General features: G+C 40.9%; 1 protein-coding gene across 3 annotated transcripts in view; it reads right to left on the bottom strand.

The window, feature by feature from the left end:
• nfatc3a (nuclear factor of activated T cells 3a) overlaps window positions 1–12312 on the bottom strand; it is a 115913-nt gene that overhangs the window by 28400 nt on the left and 75201 nt on the right. For 2 of the 3 annotated variants that reach the window (XM_061878675.1, XM_061878684.1), the window contains exons 8-9: window positions 11506–11632; window positions 6859–7932 (exon numbers count right to left, since the gene is read on the bottom strand). In XM_061878675.1, coding sequence (XP_061734659.1) covers window positions 6859–7932; window positions 11506–11632 — 1201 coding nt within the window. The remainder of the gene's footprint in view (window positions 1–6858; window positions 7933–11505; window positions 11633–12312) is intronic. The other variant, XM_061878692.1, reaches the window with a different exon arrangement.

Raw genomic sequence — 12312 nt, 5'->3', positions numbered from 1 at the left:
ATCCCGACGATTGCATCGCCCATGCCCCATCTCTGCAAACTCTTTCGCATTACAATTGGTAAAGAATGGGTTCTATGGAAAAAAAGATTGTGAATCAGCTAAACTTGTGAAAAGGGAGGTGCCTGAACTCTGGGAGATCCCTACACCCCCTGGTAAAACAATCTCTGAAGATTTTACTCCAGAGAAGTTTGCCAGTGCCCTCCAGTTGCTTCAGTTTGGAAAAGCTCCGGGGTCTGATTCAATCTACCCAGTTCCTATATTCCTGCATGCGCCCACTCAAGCTTTAAAAAATCTGCAGAAGAGCATTAGTGGTCGCCATTCCAAAGCCGATGAAGCCACCCGAGGATCCAAAGAGTTATAGACCTATCTCTCTTTTGTGTATCCCTTTCAAAATCCTGTAGCGGCTGATCTATGCTCTTGTCGAACCTATTATCTATCCACTGCTCCCTCAAGACCAAGCTGGATTTGGGAACTGAAGATCAACCGTTGATCAAGTTACTCTTCTGACTCAAGAAATTGAGGACAGCGTCTCTGCCAAGAATAGAGCAGGTGCTGTGTTTGTTGATCTTACAGCAGCCTAGCATACTGTTGGCACCGAGGCCTTACCTGCAAGCTTTTGCGCCTACTGCCGGACATGCACATGGTCTCTTTGATCATGGAACTCGTCCAAACCTGCAGTTTCACCCTTACCAATGGTGAAGGCCCAAAAAGCAGGTTTCAACGTCTGAGAAATGGCGTCTCTCAGGGATCAGTCCTGGCTGCCCCTCCTATTTGATTTGATCTGCCAGTAACAACTGCCAAAAAGATTGCATATGCAGATGACTTGGCAATTATGCATCGTGCAAAAAACTGGCAGGAGTTAGAGGGGTCTCTTCCCCAGGACATGGCGACCATATCCACTTACTTCCAAAAATGGAAGTTCAAGCTCAGTGTCACCAAAACGGTGATGGCAGCCTACAACCTTTACAAAAGGGAGGCACAACATGAGCTTAACATCACTGTTGATGGACGTCCTCTACCCTCTGCCGAACCATCAAATCTTGGCATTAAGTTGGACAGTGCACGCACGTTTCGCCAACACCTGGAGTCACTGCGCAAAAAGCTAAGAACACGCGTTGGGCTTTTGAGACGACTGGCTGGATCTAGCTGGGGTGCTGGCGGTTTAACACTTTGTACAGCCACCCTCGCCTTGGTCCACTCTCCTGCTGAGTACTGCACACCTGCTTGGTGTCGTAGTGCTCACACTCGTCCCATTGATAAGCTGATTAACGACGCGTTGCTTTTAGTGACTCTATGCCTGCGCCCCACACCAACGGACAATCTTTTCATCTTAGCAGGTATTCAACGAGCTGAGATTTGTCGCAAGAGAGCCACACTGTCTTTAGCACACAGAGCACTGGCACCTTCTTCATGACCGGCTTCTGTCTCCTCCTCTTAGAGGACACCGGCAGCTTAAATCGAGACACCCATTTGTCCCTGCTGACTTCAACCAGTTAAACGGCAGTGTAGCAAACTGGGCGGACTACAAATGGAACATTGAATGGCGGGAAAACTCTTCCAGACTACATAATTAAAATATGTTTATTAAATATAATTAAATATGAATTAATAAAAATGGCGAACTCTCACAAAGTTCTTCGGGGATGCAAAATATGGCCGAGAAAAATTTTTGGGGGGAGGTACTGCAGGGTTTACCCCAGCTGAATATGAACACTTTAGAAAATATAGAAATTAAATGAAAAACGAAAGTATGTTCAATCAATATTTCCAACATAACTTCTTACAGTGCTACTTTGATCATATTACTCCTATACTGGCTCACCTGCACTGGCTTCCTGTGCACTTAAGATGTGACTTAAAGGTTTTACTACCTCTGTATAAAATACTTAACGATCTAGCTCCATCCTATCTTGCTGATTGTATTGTACCATATGTGCCGGCAAGAAATTTGCATTCAAAGGACTCCGGCTTATTAGTGATTCCAAGAGCTCAAAAAAGTCTGCGGGCTATAGAACGTTTTGTATTCGGGCTCCAGTACTCTGGAATGCCCTCCCGGTAACAGTTAGAGATGCTACTTCAGTAGAAGCATTTAAGTCCGATCTTAAAACTCATTTGTATACGCTAGCCTTTAAATAGACACCCCTTTTAGACCAGTTGATCTGTCGTCGCTTTTCTGCTCTGCCCTCCTCTCCTGCGTGGAGAGGTTATTAGGTGACCACAGATGAGCAGCGCTAGCTGTTCAAAGTCGAGGCCCTGGGTGGACCACTCATCTGTGCATCAGTTGGGGACGTCACCGCGCTTCTGACTTGTCTCCACTCAAGATGATCCCCTGCTGGCCCCACTATGGACTGGACTCTCACACTATTAAGTAGATCCGCTCGACGTCCATTGCACCAGTCGCCCAGGGGAGGGGTCCTCACATCTGCGGTCCCCTCTGAGGTTTTTCATTGTATTCCATTGGGTTGATTTTTTTCTTGCTCTGATGTGGGATCTGAGCCGAGGATGTCGTTGTGGCTTGTGCAGCCCTTTGAGACACTTGTGATTTAGGGCTATGAAAATAAACTTTGATTGATTGATTGATACTTTGTTTTGTCATTTCCAGCCAGAGGATACAATTGAAATAAAAAACAAAAAATAACTTTCACTCCAAGCTTGTGCTACGGTAGGATGCAGACTCTATATAATTTTTAATTGATAACCAAAAATAATGTAATTTAATTTTTTGGGGTTTTATTTTAAAGAAGGACAGCCTTTAGAGCTTGGCAACATACGTTTTTAAAATACAACTGTTATTTTCCAAGTGCATTCACATGTTTCCAGGAACAGAGATTGTTTGGAAAATGTTGTCGACTGTTGATCAAACATTTTCCTTGGTTGTTGTCAAACAAACATAATCTACCAGTCATGACTAACAGCAAGAAAGTTTCAAATATAGCAAACAATTGTATGACACGATACAACCAATGCTTTAGTCTGCATTCATGCAGTTGTCAGTGAGTATTTGCTAGTTAGCGAGTGTGAGCAGTGACCTCTTAAAAACACAGAGCTGTGCCATGCTCCATGTTGCTACTTCAAAACATGGAGCTGGGCTGGCACACAAACATTATTTTTAGCTACTCAAGGGAAGAGTTCAAATTCCCAGCTGAAATGTGTCACACCAAACTTTTTGTGAAGAGCGAACAACTAAAAATGTACTTCGGTCAATGTTTAAAGTCAGATATAGCTGCAAGTTAAGAAAGAAAGAAAGAAAGGAAGAATAATTGATGTAATGGCGTGTGCAACTGCATAAATCCAGCACCCTGATGAACCCCAGTGGATTTTCACACACAACTTATTGACAAGCGCCCCTGTGTTAATTAGGCTGACCCTTGCTAGCACACAATGTAACACCTCCCAACGCAGCCTCACCAGGCAATTATTAACCCTCAACCTGTCCGACCCTGCTTTGAATATGGCAGCGTGGTGGCAAACTCGCCCAAGCTTAGAGTGGTAGATAAGAGGCTTTTTGTAGACGCATACTTCAAAGAAAGAAAAATAATATAATCCGTACACTTCATTGCTAATTGTTAAGTCAACAAGTTCTCCCGAGCATCCCAATTACAGCACGCGTCCAAACTCGGTAGAATAACTGCTACTATACACACATTGAATAATAGAACAACTCTTTGTTTAGTGCAGGTCTCCACCAAACTAAGTAGCGACATACAGTGGACACCTATAAAGTTGCACAAAATTGTTGTTATACATGACATTACACAAGTCTTGTGAATATTTTTCAAGATTTTAGCCTCTTTGCACAGTCCCAGACATTCATCCATCATACCTATTACCTAAATATATTGTTTTAAAGTTACAATATACAGCGGTAAACTTGTTTATAGACATGTATGAAATTTTCTAGTGTACCAACCAATAAACAACCCCAGCACCACCATTGACCCTACAGAACCCGACGTTTTAATCTGATCAGCCCTGTGTGCCTATAAAACCTAATACAAAGTCCTCACTTTCTCTGTCAATCAGTAGAGACATTGACAGATGAAAAACTATCACTGTAATCAAGCACTAAGGATTCAGCTAATAGAAAGTCAACCAGCTGCTGATCGGTATTGGATTACAGTACATCACAGGATATGGATTTGTGTTGCTTGTCACATTCCACTAGGGTGTCTTGTTTGAGAGGCTTGCTCACAATAATCATCAGAGAAGAACAGCAGACAGTATTGCAAAAGTTGTTTATCGCTCAGCCAGCTTTTGTAGAGTTGTGAATTCAACTTGAGCACAAGGGTAAACTAACAATGGCATTGACTGTTCATTCAGTCTCTCTCAAGGTAACCATCTACAAGTATTTTAACTCTCATGAACATGGTGTTTCGTCAATGTCTTTTATGGCAGTGCATAAAAAAAGACAAACCATGTTGCTGTACAGTAGAAACTCTGTGGTAGAACACAATGGGCCTGATCTCCTAAGATCCAAATACCACGCAAAAAACAGCATGTGCAATGTATGAAAATGGTGTGTACTATTAGTGGACGTATTGCGTACAATAGATAACAGGTGCAAAAGAGTCGCAGCCCGCCCTATTTAAATTAGATTTTTGCATGTAGTATCCCGCTTTCACGATGGAGACACTCATTTACTGCACATTCATGTTATCATGCCTGTTGTGTTTTTCCATGTTTTGAAATGTGCAGCAGATACATACTACTTTTTCTGGACGTTTTAGAAGTAGTCCTGCAGTGCATCTACAACAGGACAGAAGTTTTTCGCGCGTTGAAGATGCGACCTGGGAAATGCTGGCACAAACTGCGAGCATGTGCTGGAATTAATGTTCCAGAGGCAAGAACATGCATAATTGCAACAAGTTTTTAAATTGGCCCTAGTGTGTGAGTGTGAGTGTGAATGTTGTCTGTCTATCTGTGTTGGCCCTGCGATGAGGTGGCGACTTGTCCAGGGTGTACCCTGCCTTCCGCCCGATTGTAGCTGAGATAGGCGCCAGCGCCCCCCGCGACCCCGAAAGGGAATAAGCGGTAGAAAATGGATGGATGGATAGACTATATGTCTAATATATTTATTTCTGACGGTCCATATATGCTGGACAAAAGGTACAAAGCTGGAGCGCGATCACCTCCTTTCTCAAAAGTATTTCTGCGCAACTGCCAGTTTGCATGCACATTTCAGACATGCTAAATCAGTTTTCACAGAACAGTTTTAGTCTTGATAAATCACAGTGTGTGATCTTAATAATTATATTTGCATTTTTTCCTCCCGGTATTAGGGGCGTTCTGATGATCAGCATGTAGTCTGCATATTCATGAAGACGGACACGCTAAATGGATTGCGCTCCTTATAGGGGTGGGCGATATTACCTTTTTTTAATAACGCAATATTTTTTTGGCCATATCGCAATATACGATATACATTACAATATTTTGCTTTAGCCTTGAATGAACACTTTATGCATATAATCACTGCAGTATGGTGATTATATGTGTATACATTAAAACATTCTTCTTCATACTGCATTCAAATATGCTACTTTTAAACTTTCATGCAGAGAGGGAAATCACAACTAAGTCAAATGAACAAAAGTGGATTTATTAAAGTTATTAAGCAATGGCACAAACATTCAAGTCATTTCCAAAACAAACTGCAAGATTGTCGGAGACATTTTAAGTGTCAAATAAAAATGTGCTGCATAATAGGAAATCAAATAGTATTCGTCCTTCACTATGTTGTATGTTACTAAGGTTATGAAATTCTCTTTATTCTATAGCAGGTGACTTTTCAAATAAATTAGCAGTTATGCTACTTTTGGTAGCAACGCTTGTGCCCCACACTTGACAAATTAAAGTTGTCTATTCGACATATTCCCGCTTGAAGCCGAACCACCGCCAGACGATGGAAACCCTGCTGTTTTTATTGGAAATTAAGTCTTCCTTCATTTGTTACCAGATCTGCACCTTCTTTCTCTCGTACTGCTACGTTAGCAGCTAACGTAGCCCAGTCTGCTACCTATCTGCTCTGCGAGGGTGGACACGTATGTGACGTATGACGTGACAGTTTGTGATGTATGTAAGAATGTGCGCCTGCTTGTCTGAGGAGAGACAGGAAAGACTGAGAAGAGCCTGTAGTGTAATGCCCGCAGCTAAAAGCAACTGCGTGAGAACGTATATTGGAATATTACGATATAGTCATTTTCTATATCGCACAGAGACAAACCCGCGATATATCGTATATTATGATATATCGCCCAGCCCTAGCTCCTTATTTTCCTCACTCTAGAGACGCAGTTCTCTTAGCAATCCTCAGCTTAGTGCGCACAATCAACACTATCAATAATACACTTTTATTTAATTTTGTATATGAAAACTTTAATTATTTTATCTATACTGTTGGATTTTAATTTGATTATTCTTATGCTGATTATATTTTAGCATTTTAATTTGAAATATGATTATTTTGTTTTTACCTTTGCCTACTTGTAATTTTATGTAAAGCACTTTGAATTACCTTGAGTAGATACTCTACAAATAAACGTTCCTTGCTTTGCACATCCGGTTTGCACGTTTTAATTCACACAAACCGTTAATAGATCAGGCCCAATGTTTACAATAGTGTAAATAAACAGGTTGGTTGCTATTATAAAACCATTATTTAATGTACAGGCAATGCTTTAACATTAACTGTCATATGACTGTAAAAAAGATCTGTCTCTTACATCATGAACTGGATTTCTGGAAAGTCATTTTCATTAACCCAAAAATTTGAACTCCAAAATGTATAACCTTAGAGGGCATTTGAAATTCATAGAAGTTCTACTCTACTGTGTGATTAATTTGATTTTGATATCTTACCGTCATCAAGCGTGATGTCTTGCAAGCCAATAGAGCGGAAGGTAGGCTCTCTCTCTTCTGGCTCCTGTTTGATGTTCAACCTCTCCCCATCCGAGTTGAAGGGTCCCTGGGGGCTCAGGGTATGAACCAAGGGCCCAGCAGCCGTTGGGGACAAGCTGGCCATGACTGGGCTCGCAGCCTGAGGTGAAGCCTGTCCTGAATGTGGATGCTGCATGGGACCCAGGGGGCTGCTACCTGATGTTGGGGAAGACGATGTAGGAGACTGGCAGGGCATGGAGTGGAGCTGAGGGGACGACGGCCCAGATTGGGGGGATGGGATCATATGCGGAGGAGGGGCTGTGGACGGCGTGGGGCAGGAGGCCGAGCGTTGACTTACTGGGTGGTAGCCCATTGCTCTCTGCAGATGTAGCGGGTGGCTACTAGGAGACGGCACCTGTGTGGGAGAGCAGTGGTAGCCTCCGAGGTTGTGAAGATGTTGGGACGATGGGGCAAGCAAGGGTTGCTGGCTCTGCGGAGAACCCACAATGGAGTTTGCGGCTGTAGACACAGGTGTGGACGGGGAGGAGCAAGGGGAGTTGGAGTACACCATCTCCATGCCCATTGGGTGGGACGGGGCAATGGGAAACTGTTGAAAGGGCATCCTCTCATAGCTCTGAGGAGACAGGCAGGATTGGCCATTGAAGGACATGCTGTGAGCGTGACTCTGGCCACGCTGCATGGGCTGGTACGAGGGCCGGGAGGCTGAGGCAGGAAGGGGGACAGGTGAAGAGCTCGGATGGAACGTCATGTGGCAGTCCGCAGGGGGGTGGTGCAAACTGCGACCCTGGAGATGAGGCAGGTGCTGGAAGGACGGGGAGCCCAAGGAGGGGCAGGTCGCCTGTAGGGGGAGCAGGACAGGTCTGGAGCCTGAGCCCAGGCCATGTGGGGAGGTGGACAGAAGGTTATCTGATGGGTGGCCCTGATCAGGAGAAGGCAGCTGAGCGCAAACCATACTGGCAGCATGTGCCAGGGGCAGGGACATGGGGGGTACAGGGGGAAGGTCCAACTCATCTCGGTGCTCCTGTTTCACCATCACTGAAGGCAGGGATGAATAAAGATAGAGGAAAATGTATTAACAGAAGGAGAGAGAAAATAAAAGTCAACTGACTGCAATGAGAAAAGTAAAAACCATCAAAGTATTTAAATTTTGAATATTATTGTTAAATGAATACAGTCCATGGACAAAGGTATTGGGATAAATGGCCATTACACCAATAAAAATTGAAAAGAAAGATAATAATAAATTGTTCCCCCATTTGCGGCTATTCCAGCTTCCACTTTTCTTAGAATACTTTTTACAAGATGTTGAAGTGTTTCCAGGAATTTCTGTCAATTTGTGAGGTCAGAGGTTACTGTCTTACCTGGTAGAGGGCCTGCTGACTCACAATCTCTGTTCTAGTTAATACCAAATGCTTGATGTTATAGTTCCATGTCCACCCATAATTAAGACCAAACCAGCCCTGCAACTCAACTCAACCCACACAAAAAAGATCTATAGTAGGATCTGACCCACACCTGCATGGAAATGCAACTGAATTAAAGGAGCTACATCACAAAAACAAACTTTTTTCCTCCACCCAAATTAGTCTCCCTGTTCACTTCTTGGTTTTCCACAATCACCTGCCACTCTTGCATGCAGACATTATTGTCTTCCAGAGTTTGGGAACGTACTGCAACAATATGAACTGACTGAACATTCAATAACCCATAACTATATCTGCAAATACAAGCCTTGTTTGTAAATCAAACTATAGCTATGGTGCATGACTCTAGGTTAGCCTTCTCAGCAACACTGTACAGGCATGGTCAATAGATTAAATTCAATTAAATTCAAATCTGAGTTTCTACAACTGCCGTCGCAGTGTTTTATTTTTAAAGAAAGGGATCACAAAATGTTTTAATTTTTTATTATTTTTTATTCTATTTTTAATTGTTAATTAATAAAATGTTTAGTTTGATTTTTATTTAATTAAAAAAAAATTGAAAATAAAAAAATATATTTTTTTAATTATTAATTTTAATTAGGCAGCCAACTTTTAGTCACTCTAAAAACGTAAAGCTATTAAAGTACATCCGTCTCAGGATGATAAAATATAAACACAAGTACTGTAATTCCTTTCCTTGCAGCTTCACTTGCCAGCTTTGTCAGTCAGTACTTCCCATTTGGGTGTCCTGTCTGGCTCAGCAAGCAGATGCTGTCAGTCTCTGGGTGCCATCATGTGAAATGCTGAATGTCCCCAAGCACACATCAGACACAACAAACAAATTCATTGATCATGCCCTGGACTCACCCCATCATGCTTCTGGGATAGAGAGGCAAGGAGCTCAATTTTTGCTTTCATATTATTAACCGTAAAAATATACTGTAAATCTGTGGAAAAAAAGGATTGAATGGCATTTTTCCACATTCTTGTATTGATGTGGGGTACTGATACCACACATATTTACTCATAATTTAATGACAGCACCAGGGGTCTCTGCAGCTCAGCCCACAACAAGGCAGGAATTGTAAAAGATTACAATTCTGCAAGCCCTCAAACACACACAATACAGCAGGTGGTGCCTGCGGTGCCTGTGATGTTGTCAGCGAAAAAGCTTTTACAAAAAAAAAAAGAGTTGTGTTCCTCCACTCTGCTGTCATTAGCTGCCCCGACCTGTCAAAAAGAACAGGAACAGCCTGGACAGAGTGGGCATGCTTAAAAACAGAAACACAGGCTGGGTAGGGAGGAGGTTTAACGTCACACGCACACACACACACACACACACACACACACACACACACACACGCACACACACGCACACACACGCACACACGCACACACGCACACGCACACACCAGGAAACACTGAAGATTGTAGCAGTAAAAACTCAGAAATTAGAAATTATGCAAACAGGAATATAGACACAACTTTTTTGTTCTTAATATTTGCATAAATCCACGTTATGCATATGGTAGTCAATTTAATTGAATTTTAGAATGTAACTAAAAAATTAATTCAGCAGGAAAAGGCCAAAAAAAGGCGAGAAGTATAAGGAAGATTTTATGAAATAATATATGTGTCATTGTTAATCTACACAAACTTTTTCCAGAGAAGACGATTGGTGAAATAGGGCTAGTGATACAACAGTATGATTACTGTTGTATGATTACAGTTTTTTTTTACAGTTGCTAGGACAAATTTCCCAATACTTAGGTCATTCTTTCAAAACTCTTCACACAGTTCTCCCAACCAAATTTCAGCTTGTCACATCAGTTCATTTCACTTTCAAAATGCACTAAAACTACCAAATCACTTCATACATGTCTCAAATCAACTCGTTCTTCATCACACTTTTTCACCCACGAAACAATGACCTAAAAAACTAACAACAGGTAGCATTTTACAATGCTTTCTTGTGTAAAACAAGGACATCTCTGTTTATAATTAACAGCAAAACATATATCACTGGAATTAATCAGACATGATGCAGAATGCTTCAAAAAATGTTATGTCTTTTATTATTATTTTTTTTTTGCACTGAGTAATTCCAAAATACAATAATTTGTATACACACCATCCACTGATACATTTACAATAGTAATGCTTATCTACTCTGTCTTCTCCATTTGGCCACAGGTTCTCATCCACATCACATCTTATGTCATCTAGGGCAATACACCTAGGAAAGAATCGTCTGGCATGCCTGATCCATCCCTTGCAATTTCTGCTGACATGTCCAGGCATCCAGCATTCATTGCGTCCAGGAGGACATTTGATCATGTGGATGGTGGAATTGTCCAATTGTTTTTATAGCATCTAATTTTACGATTTGAAATCTATTTCATTAAAATATTACTTTAGAATTGTAGCTAATTGTTGTCTTATTCAAGTTTGTATTGTGTTATTGTTTTGAACTTAAGTTTAACAGTTATTGAAAACATTATGTAAGCATGTGCAAATTGGCCTGTAAATACACAGAGTTTTGGCGGTTGTTGTGTCAAACTGAGAAAATAATTAATGTAATTTAAAGGTGTAGTCATTGAATGCATTTTGTGCCAAAGCAATGATAATTGATCCTTAGTTTAGCCCATTTATACTTCTGTTGTACTCACTATATGAAGAGTTTTGAAAAAGTGACCTAAGTATTGGGAAATGTGTCTTAGCGACTGTAAAAAACTGTAACGTGGGAGATATACAGTAACACACAAACACAAAGGAATGCCTCGCTAAAAACAGCAACATTGCCTAATATCCGTACATCTATTTTCTACCATTTGTCATAGAAGAGTCCAAATAAGAATAGTGATAATACACCCCACTAACAAAGAAACCACAATAAGTGTATACATTAGTTTAGTCTATTCTGCGTAAATGTACTAGACTGGCGTTCTGATACTGTTGTGATGTTTTCTTTGTCTGGACTTTCGATTTTGGATAGGAGTAGAATAATTGGATGTATTTTTAAATTGTAATATAGCTGTATTGCGTAATGTCCCCGTCAAATAAATTAATAAAACATTATTTAATAGCTGAGTATGATGGAAGCCTAAGGAACTGAAAATGATAACCATAATAAGTAATCCTACAAACAACAGTATTAAAAATATATTTTAAAAGCTCATCTTACCTGAAAGGTAAGTGAAGCGTTGTGATTGGCTCCTTTTCCGTTTACCATTGCAGACATAAAACTGCACCTGCACTGCTGAGCCGACTGTCTTACTGTGGTAAGGAGGAACTTCTACCACAATGCATGACTGTTGAAAGAAAACAGCAACATTATTTAAATTCATTTAGTACTGATTGAAAAAATGTTTAGGTTTCCCGATAAGTTTTCCAGTTAAAGGCCCAAAAGTACATCTTGGACATAAGTACTACATAAACTAATGATGAAGAACACTTTTTGACCTCTGAGCCAAACTTTTCCACGACAGAAGGGCTTGGGTCCCACTCAAATGTTAACATTGAATTAGTAATCTTACTCTTGAATTCCATTGAACTCAATGATTATAACCCACTTACAGTTTAACACGCTAAACCTTGTCAAATTATACGAAACTATGTGTTAATCACAAATATCATCAAGGCTTATGTTAGGCTAAGTACTGCAAAAGACGGGACTCATAGAAACTGCTGAAAATACATTTACATACTACTATGCAGTTGTACAATAATTTGTTCTAAATTAATAATAAATAATAATGTATTTTTTTTAAGTGTAAAATAAAAAAAAAGTGCAAATGAAAATATGGCTTCACCACTTAAGTCAACATTTTTGCGCTTAAGAAACTTCTCCATGACTTTAGCGCCTGACTTCTTCTCTTTGTTTCAGATTGACTATATTGCCACAAGTGGTTGAGAAGTGCGGCTCATACAGACCCCAGCTGAGAAAGAGATATTTTTGGGCAGCCCTCTAGGGGGCGCTTATGACACAACA

Source organism: Nerophis ophidion, linkage group LG02 (genome assembly GCF_033978795.1).
Source record: "Nerophis ophidion isolate RoL-2023_Sa linkage group LG02, RoL_Noph_v1.0, whole genome shotgun sequence".
Classification (NCBI taxonomy): Eukaryota; Metazoa; Chordata; class Actinopteri; order Syngnathiformes; family Syngnathidae; genus Nerophis; species Nerophis ophidion.
This window is presented reverse-complemented; position numbering and strand designations above follow the sequence as displayed.